The 25,934-nt window shown below is 38.9% G+C and overlaps 1 protein-coding gene and 1 long non-coding RNA gene across 5 annotated transcripts in view; one reads left to right on the top strand and one right to left on the bottom strand.

Annotated features, from left to right (window-relative positions):
- PDE3B (phosphodiesterase 3B) overlaps positions 1–25,934 on the top strand; it is a 169,684-nt gene that overhangs the window by 101,303 nt on the left and 42,447 nt on the right. For 2 of the 4 annotated variants that reach the window (XM_026486773.4, XM_057317543.1), the window contains exons 3-5: positions 12,577–12,825; positions 15,302–15,447; positions 22,017–22,123. In XM_026486773.4, the coding sequence (XP_026342558.1) occupies positions 12,577–12,825; positions 15,302–15,447; positions 22,017–22,123 (502 nt within the window). The remainder of the gene's footprint in view (positions 1–12,576; positions 12,826–15,301; positions 15,448–22,016; positions 22,124–25,934) is intronic. The other 2 variants (XM_026486774.4, XM_026486775.4) reach the window with 2 other exon arrangements.
- Positions 14,026–21,591, bottom strand: LOC130544675 (uncharacterized). The gene is made up of 2 exons (XR_008961140.1): positions 15,817–21,591; positions 14,026–15,522 (listed from the first exon to the last, which is right to left on the bottom strand). It is a non-coding gene; the product is annotated as an uncharacterized LOC130544675 (long non-coding RNA).

The raw sequence follows: 25,934 nt of genomic DNA on the forward strand, positions 1-25,934 counted from the left end.
GTGGGTTTTATTTTTAAGGTGTGAATGGAAGAGCCACAACACCCCATAAGAAGAAAATATTCTCTGGGTTTTGGTGAATAAAAAACATAACTATTATGGTCAGATAAAATCAAGAAGGCCACTTCTGACCCAAAAAAGCCTGGTTCTTTGACCTACACAAGGGCTTTCTCATCAGTCATACTCACCAAGATCCTCACTTTCCAATTAAAAGAGTATTTAAATTACTAGTAAAATCTAAAGATAAATAAGCAGTAATGGTTAAGAGCATAGACCAGTAGTCAGACAGACTGATATGTGGTATTAGGCATCTATCTCCCTTTTTCCTCCCTCTCTTCATTTACCTCTTTCTTTCTTTCTTTCTTTCTTTCTTTCTTTCTTTCTTTCTTTCCTTCCTTCCTTCCTTCCTTCCTTCCTTCCTTCCTTCCTTCCTTCTTTCTTTTCATTTATTTGAGTGAGAGAGAGCGAGAAAGTGCGTGCACATGCGTGCAGGGTGGGGTTGGGGGTGCAGAGGGAGATGGAGAGAGAAACTCAAGCAGACTCATCACTTAGCACAGAGCCTGCCATGGGACTCGATCCCACGACCCCAAGATCACAACCTGAGCCAAAACCAAGAGTCAGAAGCTTAACTGCCTACACTACCCAGGCACCCCTCCTTTTTGTCTTTCTAATTATCCCTTTAAAAATTTTTTTAATGTAACATTCATATATAAAAATGAGTAAATCATAAGTGTACAACTTGATGAATTTTCTCAAAGTGATTATATACATGTGACATCTTTCAGATGAAGAATTCAGCTCTCCCAGAGTCCCTCTTATGCTCCCCTACTGGTCGTCAGCTTCTCCCAAGCATTATTTCCATCCTGATTTCTGTTATCACAACTTAGTTTTTCCTGTCTTTGAATTTTATATAAATGGAATTAATGATGTGTATTTTGTTTTGCTTCTTTCTTTAAAAAATTTATTTATGAGATGAATTACTGCTATGTGCAATAATATTAATTTTCATTGTATTTAGTATTTCTTTGAATGAATATACTCCACTTTTTTCATTTATTCTATATTAGGTGGACTTTTTTTTTTTTTTAATTTTCAGCTTTCTGGCTGTCAGGAAGCAAGAATTTCTATCTGCTCAAAGGTCCTGTAGCTGGACTAAGAATCAAATTGATATAAGACAGATTAACAGGAAAAAATGAAATTTAATAAGAAATCCTTATACGTAATCCACATAGACGTGGAAATTCCAAAGACAGTCGGGCAAAATAAGGTATATCTGTCATTCTCAACTAAGGAGAAAGGGGGCAGGGATCTGGGACGTCAGAGGAAAGGGTTGTAATTCCCAGGGTGGTTAGAAGAGCAAGTGTTTGGTAATTAGATGTTTGCCCTGCCATACAGTGGTTCACTCAGATAAAATATATCTCTGCTGGGGCACCTGGCTGGCTCAGTCAGTAGAGCATCTGACTCTTGATCTCAGGGTTGTAGTTTTGAGTACCATGTTGGGTGTAGAGATTACTTAACATCCTTAAAAAAATTATCTCTGCTAATAACCCTTATTCTGGGAAAGACCCCCCAATTTAGATTCTTCTGTGTACTTAAAGGAGGGGTAGAAGTTTCTCCTGAGGCCACAAGATCTCAAGTGCTTTCAGCGCAAAATAATACCCATGCCAAAGGGGTACATTCTGGGAGGGCCCATCCTGACCCCCTTCATGGCTATTGTAAGTAATGCTGGTGACACTCGTGATGTTTTTTGTTGGGTGTGTATCTTGGAGTGGATTGCTGGGTCATTGGGTCTGCATATGCTGAGTGTCAGTAGATAGCCCTCTGTAATTTTCCAAGAGGTCGTATCAATTTTTACCCAGCCATCAGCCTTTGAGAGTTCCAGTTGCTCCACATCCTTGTGAACACTTGGTAGGGTATGTTTTAAACCATTCTGGTAGCTGTGGAACAGTGTATCATTGTGCTTTTAATACTTGCATTTCACTGATGACTCATCAGGTTGACTATCTTTTTATATGTTAATTGCTACCCAGATATTCTTGGGTCTTTGACCTATTTTTATACTGATTTACTTGGTGATCAGTAGGATTTGTTTATGTATTTCAGAAATGAATATATATATATTCATATATATATAGTTAAAATGTGTGGGTTTTTTCAAAGATTTTACTTATTTGAGAGAGAGAGAGCAGGAGTGTGGGGGGCAAAGGGAGAGGAAGAAGCAGGCTCCCCGCTGAGTGCAGAGCCCCATCCCTCGACCCCAGGATCATGACCTGAGCCCAAGGCAGACGCTTCACTGACTGAGCCACCCAGGCTCCCCAAAATGTGTGTTTTTTAAAAAGTCCTCTCCTAGTCTGATTTATCATGATATCTTTTGATGAAAATATCACTAATGTTTTCTGTAGATACCCTTTATCAGATTAAGGAAGTTCCATTCCAATCCTAGTTTACTAAAGACATTTTTTTCTCTTTTTAGTCATGAATGGGTGTAGAATTTTTATCAGATGCTTATTCTGCATCTATGGAGATGATTCCTGGATTTTTTTCCATTCTATTAATGTGGTGAATTATATTGTTTAATCCTATGCTTGTGTTAAACCATTCCCACATTCCCAGAATAAAGCAAATTTGATCAAGATATTTAAAAAATATTTTTCAAAGAACTGGAACAAACAGTCCTTAAATTTGTATGGAAACAGAAAAGGCCCCGAATCTCCAAGGAACTGTTGAAAAGGAAAAACAAAGCTGGGGGCATCACAATGCCAGATTTCGAGCTGTACTACAAAGCTGTGATCACAAAGACAGCATGGTACTGGCACAAAAACAGACACATAGACCAATGGAACAGAATAGAGAGCCCAGAAATGGACCCTCGGCTCTTTGGGCAACTAATATTTGATAAAGCAGGAAAAAACATCCGGTGGGAAAAAGACAGTCTCTTCAATAAATGGTGCTGGGAAAATTGGACAGCTACATGCAAGAGAATGAAACTTGACCACTATCTCACACCATACACAAAAATAAACTCCAAATGGATAAAAGACCTCGATGTGAGACAGGAATCCATCAAAATTCTAGAGGAGAACATAGGCAACAACCTCTACGACATCGGCCAAAGCAACCTTTTTCATGACACATCCCCAAAGGCAAGAGAAACAAAAGATAAAATGAATTTATGGGACTTCATCAAGATTAAAAGTTTCTGCACAGCCAAGGAAACACTCAGAAAAACTAAGAGGCAGCCCACGGAATGGGAGAATATATTTGCAAATGACACTACAGATAAAGGACTGGTATCCAAGATCTACAAAGAACTTCTCAAACTCAATACACGAGAAACAAATAAACAAATCAAAAAATGGGCAGAAGATATGAACAGACACTTTTCCAATGAAGACATACAAATGGCTCACAGACACATGAAAAAATGTTCAAAATCATTAGCCATCAAGGAAATTCAAATCAAAACCACACTGAGATACCACCTTACGCCAGTTAGAATGGCAAAAATAGACAAGGCAAGAAACAACAATTGTTGGAGAGGATGTGGAGAAAGGGGATCCCTCCTACATTGTTGGTGGGAATGCAAGTTGGTACAGCCACTCTGGAAAACAGTGTGGAGGTCCCTTAAAAAGTTAAAAATTGACCTACCCTATGATCCAGCCATTGCACTACTGGGTATTTACCCCAAAGATACAGACGTAGTGAAGAGAAGGGCCATATGCACCCCAATGTTCATAGCAGCAATGTCCACAATAGCTAAATTGTGGAAGGAGCCGAGATGCCCTTCAACAGATGACTGGATTAAGAAGTTGTGGTCCATATATACAATGGAATATTACTCAGCTATCAGAAAGAACGAGTTCTCAACATTTGCTACAACATGGACAGCACTGGAGGAGATAATGCTAAGTGAAATAAGTCAAGCAGAGAAAGACAACTATCATATGATTTCTCTCATCTATGGAACATAAGAACTAGGATGATCGGTAGGGGAAGAAAGGGATAAAGAAAGGGGGGGTAATCAGAAGGGGGAATGAAACATGAGAGACTATGGACTATGAAAAACAAACTGAGGACTTCAGAGGGGAGGGGGGTGGGGGAATGGGATAGACCGGTGATGGGTAGTAAGGAGGGCACGTATTGCATGGTGCACTGGGTGTTATACACAACTAATGAATCATCGAGCCTTACATCGGAAACCGGGGATGTACTGTATGGTGACTAACATAATATAATAAAAAATCATTTAAAAAAAAAAAAGATATTTAAAAAATATACATATATATAATATGGCTATATACCACTGGATTTTATTTTTTGTTTTGGAATTTTGAATTCATGTTTATGAGAAAATTGGCCTATAACTCTTGCTTTTCATAGTGTTCTTGGCATGTTTTTGGTATAGAGGTTTTAGTGGCGTTATAAAGTGGAATATTCACTCTCTTTCTATTATCTAGAAATATTTGGTGAGATTGGTATTCTTTCTTTAACGTTTGAAAGAATGCTGTGGTGAAGCCGTCTCGGTTTGGAGCTTTTTTTATGAACAAATGTTAAATTATGTATTCAGTTTCTTTAATAGTTTTAGGCCTGTTCTGGTTTTCTGTCTCTTCTTGTAACAGTTTGGTTAGTGGTGTTTTCTAGGAACTCCTTTTTTTGTCTTTCCCTCCAGCACTGAGACTGCTGAAAGCTCTGTTTTACTTTCAAAATAGAAATCTGTTTGACAATTTTTGCTTGCTTTTTCAACTCTCAGCCACTGTTTGCAAATTGGCAAATGCCTCTGGGGGAAAGCAGGTCTGCCTATCTTGATAAGCCTGAACTCCAGTTATGGGCTTCCAGCCTCGGGTGACTACAGAAAGCTCTGCTCTGTTTCCTAGCCTCTTAACTGCTCTGGTTCCTATCCTCTCTGCCCCGTCCAGGTACGAGTCCGCAGCAGAGTCCTTGACGGAAAAGGTAGCACAGTATGGCGGATTCATTTTAATTTATTAACTCTGAGTTCTTGTTCTTTCAAGGTCCGGCTGCTTGACTGTTCCCTGGTGCCTTGAAATGGGTGCTGTTTTTATTTTATTTCAGCTTTTCTAGGCTAGTTATTCTAGGCAGAAGAGTTGGTTTGATACAGCCTCCTTGCTGAAAAATAAGGCAAGCCTCTTAAGTCACTCTGAACCTATTTCGTCATCTATAGATTGGGAATAATACCAGTTTCCTCAGAGGGCTGATTACGACAACAACAATAATAAGTGCCTGGTGGATAGTAGCACTCAATAAAAATGTGAGCTAATATTAATTTCAACAGCAATGAATTCCAAGTATCTCTGAAATTGTAGCATAAGACAGGGTTTAGCACAGTTTTTTCTCCAAAGGGCCAGATAGTAAATATTTTAGCATTTGCAGGTGATACACAGCCACCTACCCCCCCTTCAATCATCCTTTATTTATTTATTTATTTATTAAGATTTTATTTATTTATTTGACAGAGAGAGAGACAGCCAGTGAGAGAGGGAACACAAGCAGGGGGAGTGGGGAGGAAGAAGCAGGCTCACAGTGGAAGAGCCTGATGCAGGGCTCGATCCCACAACGCGGGGATCACACCCTGAGCCGAAGGCAGACGCTTAACCGCTGTGCCACCCAGGCGCCCCCAATCATCCTTTAAAATGCAGAATCTATTCTTAGCTCTCTGGGCAAAAACAAAATTTGCCGCATATAAGCTAATGGGAAATAGGAATTTAACTTCAGATTTAAAAATTTGTCTCTCTTGCTTACTACACTCCTCTCGCCCGGAATAAAAGTTGAAGTCCTTATCACGGACCTACGTGACCGTGCACGACGCGGTCCCTCACTTTATTCCCGCTCACTTCTCTGACCTCGGGTCGTATTCATTTCTCCTTTGTTTACTCTGCCCCAGTCACTCGGGCCTCCTTGTTATTCCTCAAACCGGCTGGGTAGGCTGGGCCTCTGGGTCTTCACACTTGCTGGTCTCCCTGCCTGGAATTCTCTTTTCCCACGTCTCTGTCAAGTTCTTAACATAAAGATGGTCTTCTCACCTTCTCTAACCTTTCAGTGCCCTCCATTACTTACTTTTCTCTTTCCTCGCTTTACTCTTCCTCTTTAAACTGCTCAAAATCTGTGATTCTCCCTTCCTCCTGTCCATTAGCCTGGAATCTGGTATTCTGAAAAGTTTGGTCCCAACATGCCTTTCCAAACGTATTTTCCAGTGCTCTTAAAAAAAGAAAGAAAGAAAGAAACCTGTACTTTAATAATTTCACGATCCCTGTACTTTGCTATTTTACCGCTTTTGTACCTTTATTTGCATTCTTTCTTGATGAGCTCCCCCAAATAAATTTTTAGTTTTATTGTAAAAGAATTATTTCTCCCTAATCTGTATAAATAAAATCCTACAAATTAATATCTCAGCTCAAATGCTACCCCTTCCATAAAGTTTCTGTTAACCATTCAGATTAAAGTTTATGTATCTTCTTTGAACTCTGATGCCACTTTATCTGTATTTTTATTCCATCACTTTCCATAATATTAATAATAGTACTTATTGTACTTTACCTCTATGCACTATACATTGCTCAATGTGCTCTGCATGTATTGCCAGATTTAATTCTCCCTTCTTCTCTCCACTAAGTATCACTATAAACTCTGGAAATAACAGGAGGCAACCAAAGGAGAATTCTGAAACATGGAAAGAGGAGGGTGGACTAGTTAGGCACCCCAGTAATGGAGAAAAACTATAGTGATAGGGTTTCTTATAACCCCTGCCTAACAGCAAAAGGTGACCAAGTCCTGACTCCCAACCCAGTAACAGAATATGATTCAGATAGGCTCCTTCCTTCCCCAAGATTAAATGAGAGTCCTGCCAATAACACCAAATGAGTGTAGTTGCTCTAGCAAGGGAAAACTAATCAGGAACTCCACTGAAAGTAAGAGGTCAAAGAGGATTCTCATTCCCTGGTGAGCAGGAGACTCCCCTTACCCAGTGAGAGACTGGGTGGCCAGGGGGCCTGGCAGAGGGAATACTGCCAATAATGTGTCTAGTCCAGTAGGTGCTGTTTGTCTCTGTGGCCTGGAGACTCTCTTGCCCCACCGAGAGGTACCAGGTGGCTCAAGGGGAGGAAATTCCTCCCTCCTCCTCCCATCTCCTCACCCACAGAGGTACTGGTAAGGACCAATGGGAACCCTAGTGGCACCAGAAAACAATCAAACTGAAATACCACTGTGAATGCCCTGAAAACTAAATTGTCATTAGAACTACAGCCTGAAAAAGTAGTCTAGGACCTGTTGCTAAATCTAAACAGAGACACCACCTCCAAATACAGAAGATTTAAATAGGACCCAGAGTCTTCTAGGATAATCGCGAAAATGTTGATGATAAAGAAATCACTTTTCATACCAAGAACCAGGAAAATCACAATTTGAATGAGAAAAAAACAATCCATGCTTAACACCAAGATGAATCAGATTTGGAATTATCTGACAGATTTTTTTCTTAAGATTTTATTTCTTTATTTTAGAGAGAGAGAGAAAGAGAGCATGAGCAGGGCGAGGAGCAGAGGGAGAGGGACAAACAGACTTCCCCACGGAGCAGGGAGTCTGGTGTGGGACTCTGAGATCATGACCTGAGCCAAAATCAAGAGTCAGGCGCTTAACCAAGCCACCCAGGTGCCCCTGACAAGAAATTTTAAAGCAGCCATCATAAAAAGCAATTACAAATAAACAAACAGAAAATCTCAACAACAAAAATACAGGCACGCCCCCTTTTATTGGGCCTCGCAGATACTGTGGGTTTTTTTGTTTTGTTTTGTTTTTACAAATCAAAGGTTTGTAGCCACTCTGCATCAAGCAAGTCTGTTTTTACTTTTTTTTTTTTTTTAAAGATTTTATTTATTTATTTGACAGAGAGAGACAGCCAGCGAGAGAGGGAACACAAGCAGGGGGAGTGGGAGAGGAAGAAGCAGGCTCCCAGCAGAGAAGCCTGATGTGGGGCTCAATCTCAGAACGCTGGGATCACGCCCTGAGCCAAAGGCAGACACCCAACGACTGCGCCACCCAGGCGCCCCTGTTTTTACTGTTTTAACAACTGCATTTGCTCACTTCATGTTTCTCTAACACATTTTAATAATTGTTAAAATATTTCAGACTTTTTCATTATTATACTTTTTTTTTAAGATTTTATTTATTCGACAGAGATAGAGACAGCCAGCGAGAGAGGGAACACAAGCAGGGGGAGTGGGAGAGGAAGAAGCAGGCTCATAGCGGAGGAGCCTGATGTGGGGCTCGATCCCATAACGCCGGGATCACGCCCTGAGCCAAAGGCAGATGCTTAACCGCTGTGCCACCCAGGCGCCCCTTTCATTATTATACTTGTTAGGTGATCTTCGATCAGTGATCTCTGATGTTACTATTGTGATTGTTCTGGGTGCCACGAATCATGCTCATGGAAGACGGCGAACTTAATAAACACTGTGTGTGTTATGACTGCTCCACTGGCCGCTGTTCCCCATCTCTCCCCCTTCTCTCTGGGCCTCCTCATTTCCCGAGATGCAACAATACTGAAATTCGGTCAGTTAATAACCCTAAAAGGCCCTCTTAGTGTTCAGGTGAGAGTCACACATCTCTCACTTTAAATGAAAAGCTAGAAATGATTAAGCTTTGAGAGGAAGGCATGTCGAAAGCTGAGCTAGGTCAAAAGCTAGGTCTCTTGCATCAGACATCCACGTTGTGAAGGCAAAGTGAAGTTCTTGAAGGAAATGTAAAAGGGCTGCTTCGGTGAACAGGTGAATGACAAGAAAGTGAGGCAGCTTTATTGCTGATAGGGAGAAAGTTTGAGTGGTCTGGATAGATGATCAAACCAACCACAACATTCCCTTCAGCCAAAGCCTAATCCAGAGCGTGGTCCTAACTCTCTGCAGTTCTGTGAAGGCTGAGAGAGGTGAAGAAGCTGCAGAAAAAAGTCTGAAAGTAGCAGAAATTGGTTCATGAGGTTTGAGGAAGGACGCCATCTCCGTAACATCAAAGTGCAAGTGAGTGCTGACGGAGAAGCCACGGCAAGTCACCCAGAAGATCCCAGCCAGTTAATGATGGTGGTTACACTGAACAACAGATTTTCTGTGTGGGTGAAACAGCCTTCTATTGGAGGAAGATGGCACCCAGGGCTTCCACGCCAGAGAGGAGAAGTCAGTGCCTGGCTTCAAGCCTTCAAAGCTTCAAAGGATAGACCGATTCTCTCACTGGGGCTAATTTAGCAGCTGGTGACTTGACATTGAAGCCAGTGCTCATTTCAGTGTTCTGAAAATCCCAGGGTCATTAAGAATTATGTTAAACGTACTCTGTAAATGGAATAATAAAGCACATCTGTTTGCAACGGTTTACTGAACATTTTAAGCCCACTTTCGAGACCTCCTCAGAAAAAAAAAGATTGAAGTATTACTGCTCGTTGGCAATGCACCCGATCACCCAAGAGCTCCCATGGAGATGTACAACAAGATTAATGTTTTCATGCCTATTAACGCAAAGTCCATTCTGCAGCCTGGGAGCAAGGAGTAGTTTTGACTTTCAAGTCTCATTATTTAAGAAATACATTTTGTAAGGCTGTACCTGCCACAGACAGTGATTCCTGTGTCGGATGTGGGCAACGAAAATTGAAAACCTTCTGAAAAGGATTCGCCATTCAGGAGGTCAACATACCAGCATTAACAGGAATTTGGAAGAAGTTGATTCTAACCTTCACGGACGACTTTAAGGGGTTCAAGACTTAGGTGAAGAAAGTAACTACCGCTGGGGCGCCTGGGTGGCACAGCGGTTAAGCATCTGCCTTCGGCTCAGGGCGTGATCCCGGCGTTGTGGGATCGAGCCTCACATCAGGCTCCTCTGCTATGAGCCTGCTTCTTCCTCTCCCACTCCCCCTGCTTGTATTCCCTCTCTCGCTGGCTGTCTCTATCTCTGTCAAATAAATAAATAAAATCTTAAAAAAAAAAAGGTTGTAAAAAAAAAAAAAGAAAGTAACTACCAATGTGGTAGAAACAGCAAGAGAAATACAATCACGTGGGCCTGACGATGACTGAGTTGCTGCAATCTCCTGATAAAACTTGAACATATGAGGAGTTGCTTCTTTTGGACGAACAAAGAAAGTGGTTTAATGAGATAGAATCTACTCCTAGTGAAGATGCTGTGAAGACTGTTGAAATGACAACAAAGCATTTAGAATATTAGGGAAGCTTGAGAAAGCACCAGCAGGTTTTGAGAGGATTGACTCCAAGTTTGAAAGAAGTTCTGCTGTGGGTAGAATGCTGTCAAACAGCATCACATGCGACCGAGAAACTCTTGGTGAAAGGAAGAGGCCATTGAATGCCGCTAACTTCGTTTATTTTAAGAAATTGCCACAGCCACCCCAGCCTTTAGCAATCACCACCTTGATTTGATCAGTCTGCAGCCGTCAACATCAAATTCAAGACCCTCCACTAGCAAAAAGATGACAACTCACTGAAAACTCAGATGATGGTTAGCATTTTTTAGCAATAAAGTATTCTTTTTTAGAGGCGGGGAGAGTGTAGGGGGGGAGCAGAGGGAGAGAGAGAATAGAGATAGAGAATCCTAAGCAGGCCCCACACCCAGTGCGGGAGCCTGACACAGGGCTTGATCTCACAACCCTGAGGTCATGACCTGAGCTGAAGTCAAGAGTCAGATGCCTAACCGACTGAGCCACCCAGGTGGCTAAATAAAGTATTTTTAAATTAAGGTCTGTACATTGGTTTGGTTTTTTTAGACATAATGCCATTGCACACATAATAGACTACAGTATATTGTAAACATGACTTTTATATGCACTAGGAAACAAAATTTATTTGACTCACTTTATTGTGCTATTTGCGCTGTTGCAGTGGTCTGGAACCAACCCTGCAACATCTCTGAGGTAGATCTGTAGAAATTATAAAAAAGAAAGAAATGAAAACTATGAAACTGAAAAATGCAATAACGGAAATGAAAAATTTGCTGCATGGGCTTAGGAGAGTGGAGATGACAGAGGACGGAATTTGTGAGCTTAAGGATAGAGCAACAGAATTTACTGATTTGAACAACAGAGAGGAAATAGACGGAAACAAGATGAACAGCTTTAGGGACCTGTGGGACAATAGCAAAAGATCCAGAATTCATATTGGTGTCTGAGAAGGAGGGAGAGTGAGTTTAAAAGATTATTTGGAAAAAAAAAAAAAAAAAAAAGGCTGTAAACTTCCCCAAATGTTGCAAAAGAAGTAATCCTACCAATTCGAGAAGCTGAGTGAATCCCAAATATGAACCCCCCCCCCCAATATCTGCAAGCCGTGTCATATTTAAACATTCAAAAACTAAAGACCAAAGAAAATAACTTGAAAGCAACTAGAGAGGAATGACACACAATCTGTACGGGAACACCACCTCCGGTATCAACAGGCTTCTCATGTGGATGTCGGGAAGCAGATGCTGTTGTAATACAATTTATGGAAGAAGAGATTTAGCCAGCATACAGGAGCGCAGTTTTATAGTAATGATCGAATTGTAACACATTAATTTACTATGGTTCAGCAATTCAATTTTATGGGAAGCTATTTATCAGAGGTATGCTTAATTATCTTATAGTGACATATATAGGGAAACAGATTAGAAATGGCTGGGCTATCCCCTAGTAATAGGGAATGTTTTCAGATAAAAGCTAAGACAAAATAATACTTCACAAGGAAAAAAAAAATTCCCCAAAGAGCAAAGACATTATCTAGCTATATATTGTTCTAACTTCCATGACATTTCTTAGTTCTGAAATGTGTTGAGGATACTTAATAAACAGTTTTCTGGTTAACTCATTAAATGCATTCGATAATTATGAATTTTGGACACACTCAAATATAAGTTCAAAGTACAATAAAAGCAACGAAAGTAACATTTAATTCACTGTTGATTATCCGTGCACTCATTTCTATGGGCAATTGAGTTGAACATTGTATATATATATATTTTCAAGAAGTAAAATTATACCATATGTACACATCATGAAATATTTATTCTAGATTTTAAAAATATCTTCCCTAGCCACTCTTTAAGGCCACGTGCGTTGTTAGCCCTTCCATGAAGTTGTTGGTGACCAGTCAGTTCAAAGTTAATCACCATCTCCTTCAAACTCTGACACCTTTTTTCCTGTATTTTTATCTTCTTACTTTCCATAATATTGATGGTTATACTGTGATTTATTGCACTTTAAATATATTGCCTTATGTGTTTTACATGTATTCTCAGACTAAAGTCTCCTGTCAGCCCTCAATGAGAAGTTGTTATAATCTCCGTTTTATGGTAAAGAAACTGAAAAGTTAAGATGTTAAATAGCTTGCTCAAAATCGTACAATTAGGATTAAAGTGTAGATTTCAAATTCTGATGTCTTTGCAACAGAGCCATGTCACTACGCTCGGTGCCTCTTAAGTGCGTCAGGTTAACTGGAAGAACTCTGGATTTATATTCTGTGTATATATTGATTTAAAATAGAGTGTTTCTTCAGTGTTGGAGTGTTTTCGTAGCAAATCTATAATATTACTTTTTCTTTTCTTTTCTAGAATTCTGGAGGTGGAAGTGGAGTTGATCTTTCAGTGCTAAATGAGGCTCGCAATATGGTGTCAGATCTTCTGGTCGATCCAACCCTTCCCCCACAAGTCATTTCCTCCCTTCGGAGTATCAGTAGCTTGATGGGTGCTTTCTCAGGTTCCTGTAGGCCAAAGATTAATCCTCTGACACCATTTCCTGGATTTTACCCCTGCTCAGAAATAGAGGACCCAACTGAGAAAGGAGATCGAAAACTTCACAAGGTCAAGATACAGTAATCAGCCAGCCCTACTTACCATGTTTTTTGTTTTCAAATTAAAACTGCTCCTTTATAGCTTAGATAAAATACAATTTCTTTTTCAGGGATCAGCTTTTTTATACAGTATATTGAGCTCCTTGGGACTTTGGAGGCAGTTGTAAATCTCAAATAATTCTAAATGAGTATTCAGCTTTTATTCTAAATAACTTTGCTATAATCAGCAGTTAAAACTTCATCGATTACAACTATTTATCATCGTTGTTATTGTTTTTAAGTGGAAAACAACACACAAATTTAATTCCAGGCTTGCATAACAAACTAGTGGTCCTATCGTGTCATTAATCTGTTGTATGATTTAGAATCCAGGAATTGTTCTTCCTGAACCACAAAGAATTGATCGTTACAGTATTCATTTTACGAATTACATAGCATTATCTTAAATTAATTTTCACATTTTTTTGGTCTCTGCTTTTCCCCCTTTACGCACTAGAGATTGCTATCGCCCAATAGACATGATTTTTCCATCATTAAAATTGGGATTAATTTTTCTTTAAATATCAATGCTTCGAAATAGGATTTTCTTTAAGAAATAATAAATACTGTTCTAAGTAGGTCTACATTCTGCTTGTTCAGAGTGCAATTAAAATTGCTTTATTTGACTAATCAATATCTTTATCAATAGCTAAAATCATAAACTGTAGAAATAAAAACATTTTAGAGATTATTCTAGATTAATTTACAGGTCAAGAAACTGTTCAAGAGAAGATAAAATTCAAATCAGTTAATTTCGTTCATTGTAATAATGTTATATACATTATTGAGCTTAGAAAAAGTTAAATATAATTTTGAAAGGATTTCGGTCTGTCAGTTTCATTTTGTTAGTTCTCAGCATTAGGATTTAGAAATGTCAAAAAATTAAGCAAGCCCAATTACTGATCACAAATCTAGACGATAGGTGATTATGTGATGCTTTTATTTTTAAGAAATACATACAGTAACACTTGCCTTCGTCAAAATCCAATTAACAATGGTGCTTAGTTATATGGCATTCTTCTTAGCTCTCTACCTATGAGAAATAGTTTAATCGCAAGCATGACAAGTGACAGTAATAAATTCATCAATAAAATAACTCTAATATATTCTTTGGTTTTCACTTGATACGTTGCTCTTTGTGTTTTCCATTGATATTTGATGTTTTGAATAGTTTTTCTCTTTTTTCAATTGAAGTATACTTGACACAATGGAAGAGCAATTTTTAATAATAATTCTTAAAAATCTTAATCAGAAAAATATTACTGATATCAGTATTATGTTTGTTACTATGTTTATTGTGTAAAAAAAAGTGTACTGGTAGATTTTAGAAGAATTTTAAACAATATTAATTAAACAGGATGCCTAAGTGCCTCATTTCCTGACCATTCTAGTTAATCAGGCTTATTTTTGGTACTGGAATCTACTGATAGGAGTAAGTTCTATAAGAACCAGGAAGTAACCCTTGTTTCTTTTCTTTGTGTTCTTTAAACTTCTTTTTTGAATTTCACATCTAATTTGTCTCTGCTTTTGGGAAAGAATAGAAAAAGGCTGATACTACTCCAGAAAGCAATAATAGCCATTTATGAAAAGATAATTAGTAAGGAAAAGGGAGTTGTAAAAGATAATTTAATGTAAATGTCCTCTATATGTGTTAAGAACTAAAAGAGACTATATGGACCTAAATTATAGCCAGAAAGGATTATGTTCCACAAAGAACGTTTTCACTGTGAGTCTAACTAACTATGAAACTTTACAAAATCAACATGCTTGGGAAACTTAAACATAGGAGATATTTATCTCTGAGATGGTTTCAGTATTTGCTAATGGGGGAAATTCAGAAGAAGCAAAGACTGTTTTATGTAAATCTCGGTAAAACACCTATTCGGTGATAAAAAAGAAATAAATAAATACATCGGTTAATTATTTGGATCACTTTAGAATATTTTCAAAAGTTAAGGTAAAATATTAATGCTAGTGGTGTTCTGAGTTAATTGCTAATTGAAAAGCTAGCTCCGCATCTTTCAGTTTCTCCAGGTTAACCCTATGTACATAACCTTTTTTATGTTTAGGATATAGGGCTTATAGTCCCTGATCGTAAGCTTGACCTCTGCAATTGCTTTTCAGGGTAAATCTTTCGTATTTGCCTTTGAAACTATCAAGTGTTTATTTCTCATAAAATGAGGGAGTAAAGTATACAAAAGAATAAAGATCTTGTTAAATTGTAGGGAGTTCAGAAATCATTTTTTAGTGGGAGGAACACTAAATAGAACAACAGTATAGAATGTAAAATTTGGAGTAAATCTGATATATTTTCAGAGTAAAATGTTCTATTTCTCCTGTACATGTTAAAAATAGACTTCGTATTGGTATTTTTTACGTGTCATCTTTACTAATACATACCCAGCATCTCTGAGGGTGACCGTTTTAACCATTGTTAAATCGTTCAGCAGGGACTAAACAGCAGGAACAGTTTACCAACCCCGCAGCTGAGGAGGAGTTCCGCCACCTCAGGTCTGCCTCCCGTTGAACAGGCTTCTTCAAGGTGGGAACGCAGTAATGGCAAGAGGCCACACCAAGAGTTTGGCATTTCAAGGTAAAATCCCCAGGCTTTTGAAGAAACTTGAGTCAAATACATCCATTTTGTCTCTGTTGAATGACTTCGAAATAACTAAAAGCAGAAAGGAGCAGTCGAAATATTTTAGACATAGGACAGCATGAGTAGTAATAAGGCATAAAGAGAAAGATTCTCAAAAGGAAGCTCAGGTGTCTCCTCCAAAAAGTGAAGTACGTTGGGCATAAGGCATGGTGGGGCCTTAAGAAGAAATCGGGGAGGCCGTTTAGGGAAGCTAGGGTCAGTTTAGGGCAGGCAGTGAGAAAGCTTTAAAGTGAATCTCAGTGGCCGTTATGGGAGCAGTCACACGCATCCAGTGCACAGTGTCCAGAGAGGGGTCAACAGACTTACCTTGTTACTCGTTAGAGGAGGAGCTCATTCCCAGGGCTCGTTTCAGATGTTAGATACAAGGTAGCAAAACTCTTCCAAACCCTGGTCTGGCTGGAGGGCAAGACTACTGATCCGTTCTGTACTCACCCGAGGGCTGACTTGGAACATGAAAGGCATCAGTAACTCCAGCTAAACGAAGCTGGGAAAATGCAGGGGCTGAACTTTTCTCCATCTAAGTATACCCATTTGCCCTCATACCAAAGGATTCAGTACTTTGTTTTTTAATAGCCAGGAAACATAGTGATCTCCTGGATGAGTTATGAACTTCTCTTTGGTCACTCATCTGACTATGTTAACAGGGTTGGAATTAGTGTAAACTTCCTGTTAAGCCACTGTTGTTACTGGACGGGAGTTGTACTTCGTTCAGCTCGACCTGTGTAGTTACACGTTTGAAACAGCAGATGGCAGGATTGGATCAAACGGATTTGTCTGTTAAAAGTGGTATTAATGTTTGTGTAGGAAATATCAAATAATTATAATGTTCCAGATTTTTGTGTGATTTTTAAATTTGAATTTGTTATATTCAAGTAGATGAGCTCCTTTTTTATAAAAGAAAAATTGAGTGAAATAATATGTAAAACAGGAAGCGATTGATATATAAAAAGTATAGCCCAGGAGAATGCAAAGCTTGCCCAGAGCCTAAACATGATAGTCTTGGTTTTTTTGTTTTGTTTTTTGTTTTTTAATGGAGGCAGGATATGGGGAAGTCAGCAATGACAGGAACTGAAAATATGACATATTTCTTAACCATGGGAAACATCATCATGAGAATACTGTTTGGCTTAAAAAAGAATGATGAAAATGATTGCTTCTTAAACTTTCAGAATCACACTGATGTAAAAGCAGTACATTTGCAATTAAAGAAACACTTGATACAGTGAGTTAAGGTCAGTTTTATCCTGCTGACTTAAGATGATTGATGTTAAAATAGAACCATGGTCCAAAGAAAATTCACTCTGAGAAATGTTCATGTAAAAGTAAGTGTTCGCAGGTTCAATATAATTACTTAGCTCTCGTTAAAACAAAGCCATATGCCTCAGAAAGATTTGGAAATTTGGAGAATAAAGTAATTCATGGGATTATGCAGCATCTACTTAAAAGAGGTAAGGCTAGAAGTAACTTTGCTAGTGTGCGGACGCTGTAGCGTCTTAGTAATAAATTTCTAAGTGTACTTTGAACGTAGGGTAAGGAGTGTATGAAGCATTTACAATCTATTCCTTTTGAAATTCAAGTCTCTAGATCAGTGCCGTCCAAGGGAAGTTTTTGTGACGATGAGAATATTTTCTATCTGCACTGTCCAGTATGGTAGTCCCTAGCTACGTGTGGCTGTTGATCGCTTGAAATGTGTCTGGTATGTTTAAGGGACCAATTTCAAATTTGATTTAATTAACTAAAATACAAAGAGCTGTGTATGACTGTCATGGAGACCTGTATGGCAACCATATTAGATGGCATGGCCATAGATCTTTCGTGTATGGTAATGTTTTGTTCAGGAACCTTTAGGCTTTAGTAGCTTTAACCGAAGAGACTTTTGTATCTGGAATCATGAGGCGTTCTTCTTGACTTTATTAGAGTACCCCAAAACTGAGATCACATGTCCTACATTTTTGAGTCTGGGTTTGAAGGCAGCCTTGGATTCTGACTATAGCTACTCTGACTGTGATTTTAAATGACCCTGACTGTGCTTTCAGCATGGTTCCAGTGTTGAACCTCTCATTCCCTGAAGTTCTGTGAAACCAAATTTCTCATCCGTCCAGATGCTTTTTCATGTTAGTATTTTTCTGCCCTTTTTTTTTTCTGACACAATGCTGCTACCCTCTAGTTTCGTGGTTGCTTAAAAAAACGGATTTAGCTAGAAAACGTGGTGTTATCTCTGCGTCCTGTTACCTTATCCTGTAGATACCAGTTGTCAGGTCTGTGTCTGCATCTTGTTTTCTCTCTGCTCCCTCTTCTCCTTTACCACTTTGCTTACACTGTTTCATGATTTCTTTACTCTTTACCTGGGCTATTATCCTCTTAATTGGCCTTTCCATTTCTAATATCCTTCACTGTCTGGATCCATCTCCTACCCTTCCACCACAAATCTTCCTTAAAACCTTGATGGTAGTTTTTCTGGTCATTAAGTTTTGGACCCTTTACCAATGCCTATAGAATAGTGCCCAAATACCTAGCCTGGGATTTGAAACCCAGTCATTCCCTCATGACAAAGCTGCACCAATTATTAGTTGGAATAATTAAACAAACTAAAAGACATGAGCTGTCTTGCAAAGAATGAGAACCGAAAAATAACATGGAAAGCTCTCTAGGTGAAAACAGCAGGCATGTGACTTGAGTTAAAGTCTTCCTTGAACTTTCTCTGATAGTTTCGTGTTTAGTTTAACCTACTTGAAAATTAAGCTGAATTATAGCTTCCAGCCCACCTTGTTTGAGTAAAGAGTAATGTAGGATTCAATTTTGCTTTTCTTCATGCTTTGCCTGGAGAAAGAAGTGCAGTATTATAAACCTCATGACAGCTACGATAAAAGGGATCTAAAGGAAGAAAACCACAAGGAGTAAGAGTTACCGTATTTGAACAGCCACTGCATTACCTACCCTGAAGAGTCTATCACTGTTCATCTCTTATAGAACTGGAAATTTTAATTAAGAGGGCCATTACAACACCGAAACACACCCGTTTTTCTCTGCTTATCTGAAACTCCAGTCAAGTGTAACTATTTGCTATTCCCTCTGTCTGTCCGCTTCTGTGCCCCCCCGGAACAGGTCTCCTCACTTGAAGAATAACACCCTGATATCCTCCTCCCTTGGTTTCAAACTGTTTCACCTCTTAATCTCCTAACACCTTTTCTTTGCCCCTTTTATGGCACTTTCACTTTCTACCGTGTGTTAGTCATCACCGCTCTTCTGAGGCCTCCTTGATCACTGTGACAAGTTGGATTGCGTTAAAATGGATCTTGGAAGACAAACAGCTGCTTCACGAATGCCCTGCAGAAGTGCGGTGTCCATATTGGATTATGACGGCGGTGCCGCCTTCCACTGAAGTTTCAGATGACGGTCCTCTGGTCAGGAAGTTCCAGGAAATGTGGGAGAATGCTTTTTGGGTTAGCTGACAATTGGATTGCCCATCTCTGAGTTCCAGGGTTCGTAGCTATGGTTAAAAAATGGCTACACTTGTACCCTTGGACTGCTGGGCCCCCTCCCTCCTTGTGGACAAACAGAACACATATTTAGAGCTCACAGCTCATTTCCTTTGAACAGGCTTTCCCTGGGGGAAAAATAGGCATGTTGTTTTCCAAAACTCCATGGGCTATCAACTCTGGTTACTCCTACACTAACTAAAAAGACTTGCCTTTAACCTATTCCCCAGTTCATCCTTCATCTCCATAACTGCTCTGTAACTCAGTCTAATAGTTTGTTAGGAACTATGTTCCCTAAATGAGGTACTAGGGAACCAGCTTCTCAGTTCTGTGTCTCATAATTTCTTAGAGATTTATACCAATGCCTGGACCCTATTTGAACTGCAGAGGTTCAGGAGGGCCAATGGGGTCCTCTCACTCAGTTTCTCAAGAGAATAGCTCTGTGAATCTAAGGTTATACGCTTCTCACACACCCACACAAGATGATACAGACCTTATCAAGGTAATTTGCAATGGTTATCTAAAAATCAGCTCTTAACATATGGCTTAACTCTGTGCCCATAACTTTTGACAATCTCTTATAAGTCAAATCTGACTTCAATCATCCTCCAGCCAACTATTAATAAACCTTGAGACTCCTATCCTTCTTGTCCTCTGCTTTCTTCAGTACTGTTTTATATAATCTCATTAGAGTGTACATTTATCTGGTTGTAGGCCAGAAATTAATGAGAGGATTCTAGAACTCAGCTGAAAACCTATAATTTGACCTGTACCTCTCAATTCTAAACAGCTAACTGAATGTATAGTGTACTTCAATTATTAGAAGACCCTGGATCAGGGCAGGAAACTGTGGAACAGTGCAGTGGGTCTGTTTGGAAAAAGAGAAAGTCGTCTTTGTTTTGAATATTAATCAGGGAGTAAACTTTGGTAGAGTACACAGATTTTTCTGTTTGAATATAGCCCTGAGTGGTATTCTTACTGTGCTTTCCTAGTCTCCCCCACTTCACATGTGAGCAAGGAGTACTCAGATACAAAGGATGATTGAGCATGAGCAGGGACAGTTTATTGGGTGGTATTGCCTCTTTTTGTGACATCATCAAATTATCATTACTACTGGCTTGAGAATAAAATATGATAGACTCTGAAAGTTAGATGTTAAAAGTTCTTACCTCTAGGAGGGATGGTGGGTGGGGGGATGGGGTAACTGGGTGACGGGCATTAAGGAGGGCACGTGATGTAATGAGCCCTGAGTGTTATATAAGACTGATGAATCAATAAATTCTACCCCTGAGACAGACAGACAGACAGACACACACACACACACACACTCAAGTCCTTATCTCTAAACCTCTAATTTTACAAACACACAAAGTTAGAATCAGAGCTGTGCTATGGAAGGTACAGGCAAGATCTTTGAAAATAGGTAGAAGCTAAATGCTTTTGACTCGTTTTAGAGTCAAAAAAATTAGAGGTCGAATTTTAGCTCTGCCACTGTGAACTTCAACTGTGTGAATGGGGGGACATTACTTAGCTTCTTGAAGCTCGATTTCCTTATCTGTTACATAGAAGATTAAAAGAGATAAAAGTGTGTAAACTACCGAAAACAAGGAATGGTTCATAATAGACTCAAAATAGTGCTGTTGTTATAGTTTTTGTTAATGTCAATAAGGAAGTTTTAATGGTTGCTAACTGGTTTTACATGCCTTCTCTTTTTGTAATACAGAATATTTTTTCTCCCATGAGGATAATAGAACAAACTAGATTTCTAGAAAAAGGTCCAAGGAGAGCCTCAAAGCAAGAGTTAGTGAAAGAAAAAGAGTCCATTCGCCCAAAATCGGGGAGCAAAAATGATCTGTTTTCTAGGAAATTGAGACTAGGAACCTGAAAAGAAGATCATTGACTTATTCCACAGTATCTGTTGAACACCTGTGTAAAGCGCTGTGCTGTCTCCACCGAGAACGTAGAGAGATGTGTTAGAGCCCCTAAAGAAAATCACAAAATAATGAGGGAAAAGAATCTGTAAGCCGTGAAATCATAGTACACTGTGGATAAGTGTAATAGAAACACGAACAAAATAGGCCTTCCTTGAATGGCAGGGTTTGGAAGTACAGAAAAGATAAAGCAGTTGGAGAGGGCTTATTGAGAACTTAGCCCACACTAAAAAATACTGAGTGAAAAGTAGAGAATCTAGATTTGTCCTTGAGCCTGTGGCAAAGTGCCCACGTGAGGAGCTGACAGAAGAAAACAGATGAGTGAATATCGAAGAAAAGGTAAAATGTATGGTGTACTTGCTACATGCTTGGCGCTGGAAAGCTTTCAAATATATAATCTTAAATAGCATTTGATGTATCGCATTGCTGCACTATGTGATTACCTACCTATGTTTAATTTCTTCATAAGCGCTCTAAAACCTATAATAAATATTTCAGTTTTAGGAAATGACTGAGTTAATGGGTAATCAATAGCTGTGAAGAGAGGGAGCAGGAAATAGTGAAAACTGTATTAGGCCAGTGATTCTCAGTGAGGTCCCCAGACCCAGCAATGTCAGCATCACCTAAGAACTTATTAGAAATGCAGATTACTGGCCCTGCCCCAGACCTACTGAATCAGAAATCCTGGGGTTAGAACTAGCAATCTGTGTTCTAAAAAGTTCTCCAGATGATATTGATAACCTGCCTTATACCAGGGTTCAGCAAACTACAGCCTGTGGGCCTAATGTGGTCCATAACTGTTTTTTTGCAAGTAAAATTATATTGAAACACAATCCTACTTATTTGTTTATTATTATTTGTGGCTACTTTTATATTACAATGGCAGGGGCGAGTAGTTGCAAAGCCAAAAGTATTTACTACTTGGTCCTTTACAGAAAGCATTTGCTGGCTCCTGCTTTAGGCTTTAAGCACGAGATAGATGTCTAAACTCTGAATGTATAAGCAGATGTTTCCTAGTTGAACTGAAGACCATAAATGAAAAAGAGGAAATTTCCCGTGGCTTTAAAATTCTTAATCTGTTATCTTTCCCTTTTAGTCAAGGATCCTATCTAAATGGGCCTTTTAGTTCAAATCTACTGACAATCCCGAAGCAAAGGTCATCTTCTGTATCCCTAACTCACCATATAGGTCTAAGAAGAGCTGGTAAGAAATTATTCTTTATGATTTAAATGTGGGAGGTCTCAAAGTGTATGGTAGTGCACAGTTTTTTCATTATACATTTAAAGCTAATTTGGAATACCATTTTATGTGTCATAAATTAACATGACTAAGCAATTTGGATTGGCTATTAGTTGACCATTTGCTCATTCATTCATAAACACCTTTTGAATATTCACTATGTACCAGGCACTTTGTTAGGCGCTAGGGATTCAGGGATAGAATATAGAACTACTTAGCTGATATGAATACTTGCAGATCCAGATTCACATATCCAGAACAAGGAAAAATTCTATGGAAAGGGTATTCTTTTGCAGTATGGCAATTATAGAGAAAAAAAAAAAAAACCCACAAACAACTGAATATGAGAGTGGAAAAAACCTGACTGAATCCAGTAAGTCATCCTGATAGAATTTTCCCCATTATTTATTTAAGGTATAAATGACATGTAACAGTATATTAGTTTCAGGTGTACAACAATGATATTTGTGTATATTGCCAAATGATCACTACAGTGAGTCTAGTTAACATCTGTCCCCATACATAGTCACAGATTTTTTTCCTGTGATAACTTTTAACATCTATTCTATTAGCACTTTTCAAATATACAATCCAGTAGTATTAATTGTAGTCATCATGCTGTACATTACAGCCCCCTGATTTATTTATTCTGTAACTACAAGTTTGTTTTTTTTTTTTTGATCCCCTTCACCCATTTCACCACCCTCACTAATTAAGGAATTTTCTTTAACTCAAGAGATTATAGAACACTTCAAAATATTTTAGGTGGATGATAGAGATACAAATAGCAATAACAGAACAGCATTGATACCTACTTTTAAAGTACATTGTGTCTGGTATTAGGGGCAATGGAATACACAATTACAAATTTCTTTTATATACAATTTTTGGCATGCAATAAAAAAACATGTAAAGAGGCAGGAACATGTTATCGGTAAGAAAAGCTGACAGTAGAAGGAGATCTACATGTGATACTGATGTTGGATTTAACAAAGTCTTTAAAATCACGATGTTTTAGAAGAGATAGAAGGAAAGAAAGATGGACAAAAAATGGGTGGATAATTTTAACATCGACCTGGAACACACAGAAAAGAAACAGTGGACAGTCTAGAACGGAGAAATGTGGTCGAATAAACGAAAAGCTCATAGGATGGTTTAAGAACAGATTGGACGCGGCAGAAAATAAGGGTAGTGACCCTGAAGACAGAAAAATAGAAAATATTCAAACCGAAACACAGAGAGGGAAAAAATATATAGATAACAGAATACTTATGACTTCTGGTTCTGCGTGTTAAGGAGCTTTGAAGCTGTCATTCTGTCCTAACAAGTAAAAAGCTGAACAGACTAAAAAATCAACTCTCTAGGATTTGTGAGAGAGATGAGGACACAGGGCAGCTGGTCCCTCCACGGTTGGAGAGACAGGCAAATACAGGAAGTAATGACTTACTGGAGCAGAGACTCACAAGGGGAAACTCAGAACCACTGTCTGGAACCAGTGCTGGGGTAGGGAAGCCTGAACTGTATCTGGCACGTTGCTGGAGGATAACTCTGAGAATTAAAAACTCCAGGGAGACCCAGTCGGAAGGAGCCCCCCACAGTTTTGTGAGATTCACCTCCAGGAGCTTAACCAGATTCTCTCAGAAATAGCAGAGAAAATGCTTCTGTCAAGGGGAAGGGAAAGGAACCATGTTTAAATACATCAGAGCACTTTCCTCTTCTTAACCAGGCGGCCCTCAGGAGAAACTAGTTAACCAGAGCCTATTTGGCTGAGGATTTATCAGAGTCTAACTAACCTGGGGGAAGGGAAATACTCAACTTCAGTCAGCTCTGGTCATTCTTCCACCAAAGGAGAGGCAAAACCAAAAACCAAAATGAAACATAAAAACAAACACACCGAAAAACAACCTGAGAAACACTTGTGAAATTCTTAGTCCAGCGGCACAGGCTTACTGAAAGCCCGAGACCTAATCGCAGGACTATAGAGCACTTCTCCCTTTACACCTCAGCACCATTAATAAAGGCCTATTTACAGCATTTTCTTTTACTTGGTACATCATGTCTGGCTATCAAGAAAAAATTGCAGGGTGTACCAAAAAGTAAACACAATTTGGATAGACAGAACAAACTACCAGAATCAGATAGGGTTGTTGGAATTGTCAGATGGGGAACTTAAGACAACTATGATTAACATGCTGAGGGCTCTAATGGATTAAGCAGATAATACGCAAGAATGGATGGGCAGTGTAAGCAGAGAGGTACAAATCCTAACATAATAAAACAAAAACGAATGCTCACAATCAAAACCCCTGTAACAGAAATTAAGAATGCTTTTAATGGGCTCATGAGTAGGCTGGACACAGCTGAAGAAAGAACCTCTGAGCTTGAGGCTATGTCAACAGAAATCTTCAAAACTGAAAAACAAAGACTGAAAAAATAGAACAGACTATCCAAGGACTGTGGGCAACGACAAAAGGAATACCAGAAAAAGAAAGCAAGAAGGAACAGAAGAAATATTTGAGACAGCAATGACTGAGAATTTTCTCAGATTATTATCAGACACCAAACCATAGATCCAGGAAGCTCGCAGAACACCAGACAGGATAAATATCAAAAGAACAATACCTAGACCTGTCGTTTTCAAATTACAAAAAATCAAAGATAAAAAATCCTTAAAGAAGGCAGAGGGGGAAAGACACCTTACCTGTAGAGAAACAAAATTAATAATTACATCGAACATATCTTCATAAACCGTTCAAGTGGAGTGAAACATTTCAAGTATTGAGAGGGGGAAAAAACAACACCAACCTAGAATTCTGTACCCTTTGAAATTCTCCTTCAAAAGTGAAGGAGAAAAAAGGCTTTCTCAGACAAACAAAAATTGAGGGAACTTGTTGCCAGAAGATGTGACAGACAAATATTCAAAGAAATTCTAGAAAGAGAAGAAAAGTAATATAGATTAGAAACTCAGATCTCCATAAAGAAGGGAAGAGCATTGAAGAAGAAATAAGTGAAGGTAAAATAAACTTTTCTTTTTTATATGATCCAACAGATAATAGTTTAGAATAATGATAGCAACAATGTATTCAATTATATGTGCTTATATATATATTGTATGTATGTATGTGCACATGCTTATACATGAATGAAGTGAATGATAGCAGTGATGCAAGGCCAGAGGAATTAGGGTTATTTTGTTATTTTCGGGTACTCATAAAGTATCTGTCAAGTGGTGTAGTGCTACTTGAAAGAGAACTTGGGTTAGTTGTGAATGTATATTGCAAACTCTAGGGCAACCACTAAAAAAAGTTGAAAAGAAGTGTAATAGTCTAAGAAAAGAGAGAAAGTGGAATCATGAAATGCTCAATTAAAATCACAAAGGCAGAAGAAGAGTAGAAGACAAAAATAGGAACAAAGAGCAAGGGCAAAAAATAGAAAACAGTAATAGGTATGATAAGTATTATTAATCCAGCTGTGTCAGTAATCAGTGGTCTAAATGCACCAATTAAAAGACACATATTGTGGGGCGCCCAGGTGGCTCCGTTGCTTGAGCGTCCAACTCTTGAGTTCGGCTCAAGTTATGATCTCGGGGTCGGAAGATCTAGCCCTGCATTGGGCCCTGTGCTGGGCGTGGAGCCTGCCCAAGATTCTCTCTCTCCCTCCTCCCCAACCCCCACTCACCCCTGCTCACTTTTGCTCTCTCTCTGTCTCTCTAAAAAACAAATAAATGAAAGACATCCTGTTAGAGTGGATCAAAAACTATGACCTAACTCTATGT

This window comes from Ursus arctos, unplaced genomic scaffold (assembly GCF_023065955.2).
Source record: "Ursus arctos isolate Adak ecotype North America unplaced genomic scaffold, UrsArc2.0 scaffold_23, whole genome shotgun sequence".
NCBI lineage: Eukaryota > Metazoa > Chordata > Mammalia > Carnivora > Ursidae > Ursus > Ursus arctos.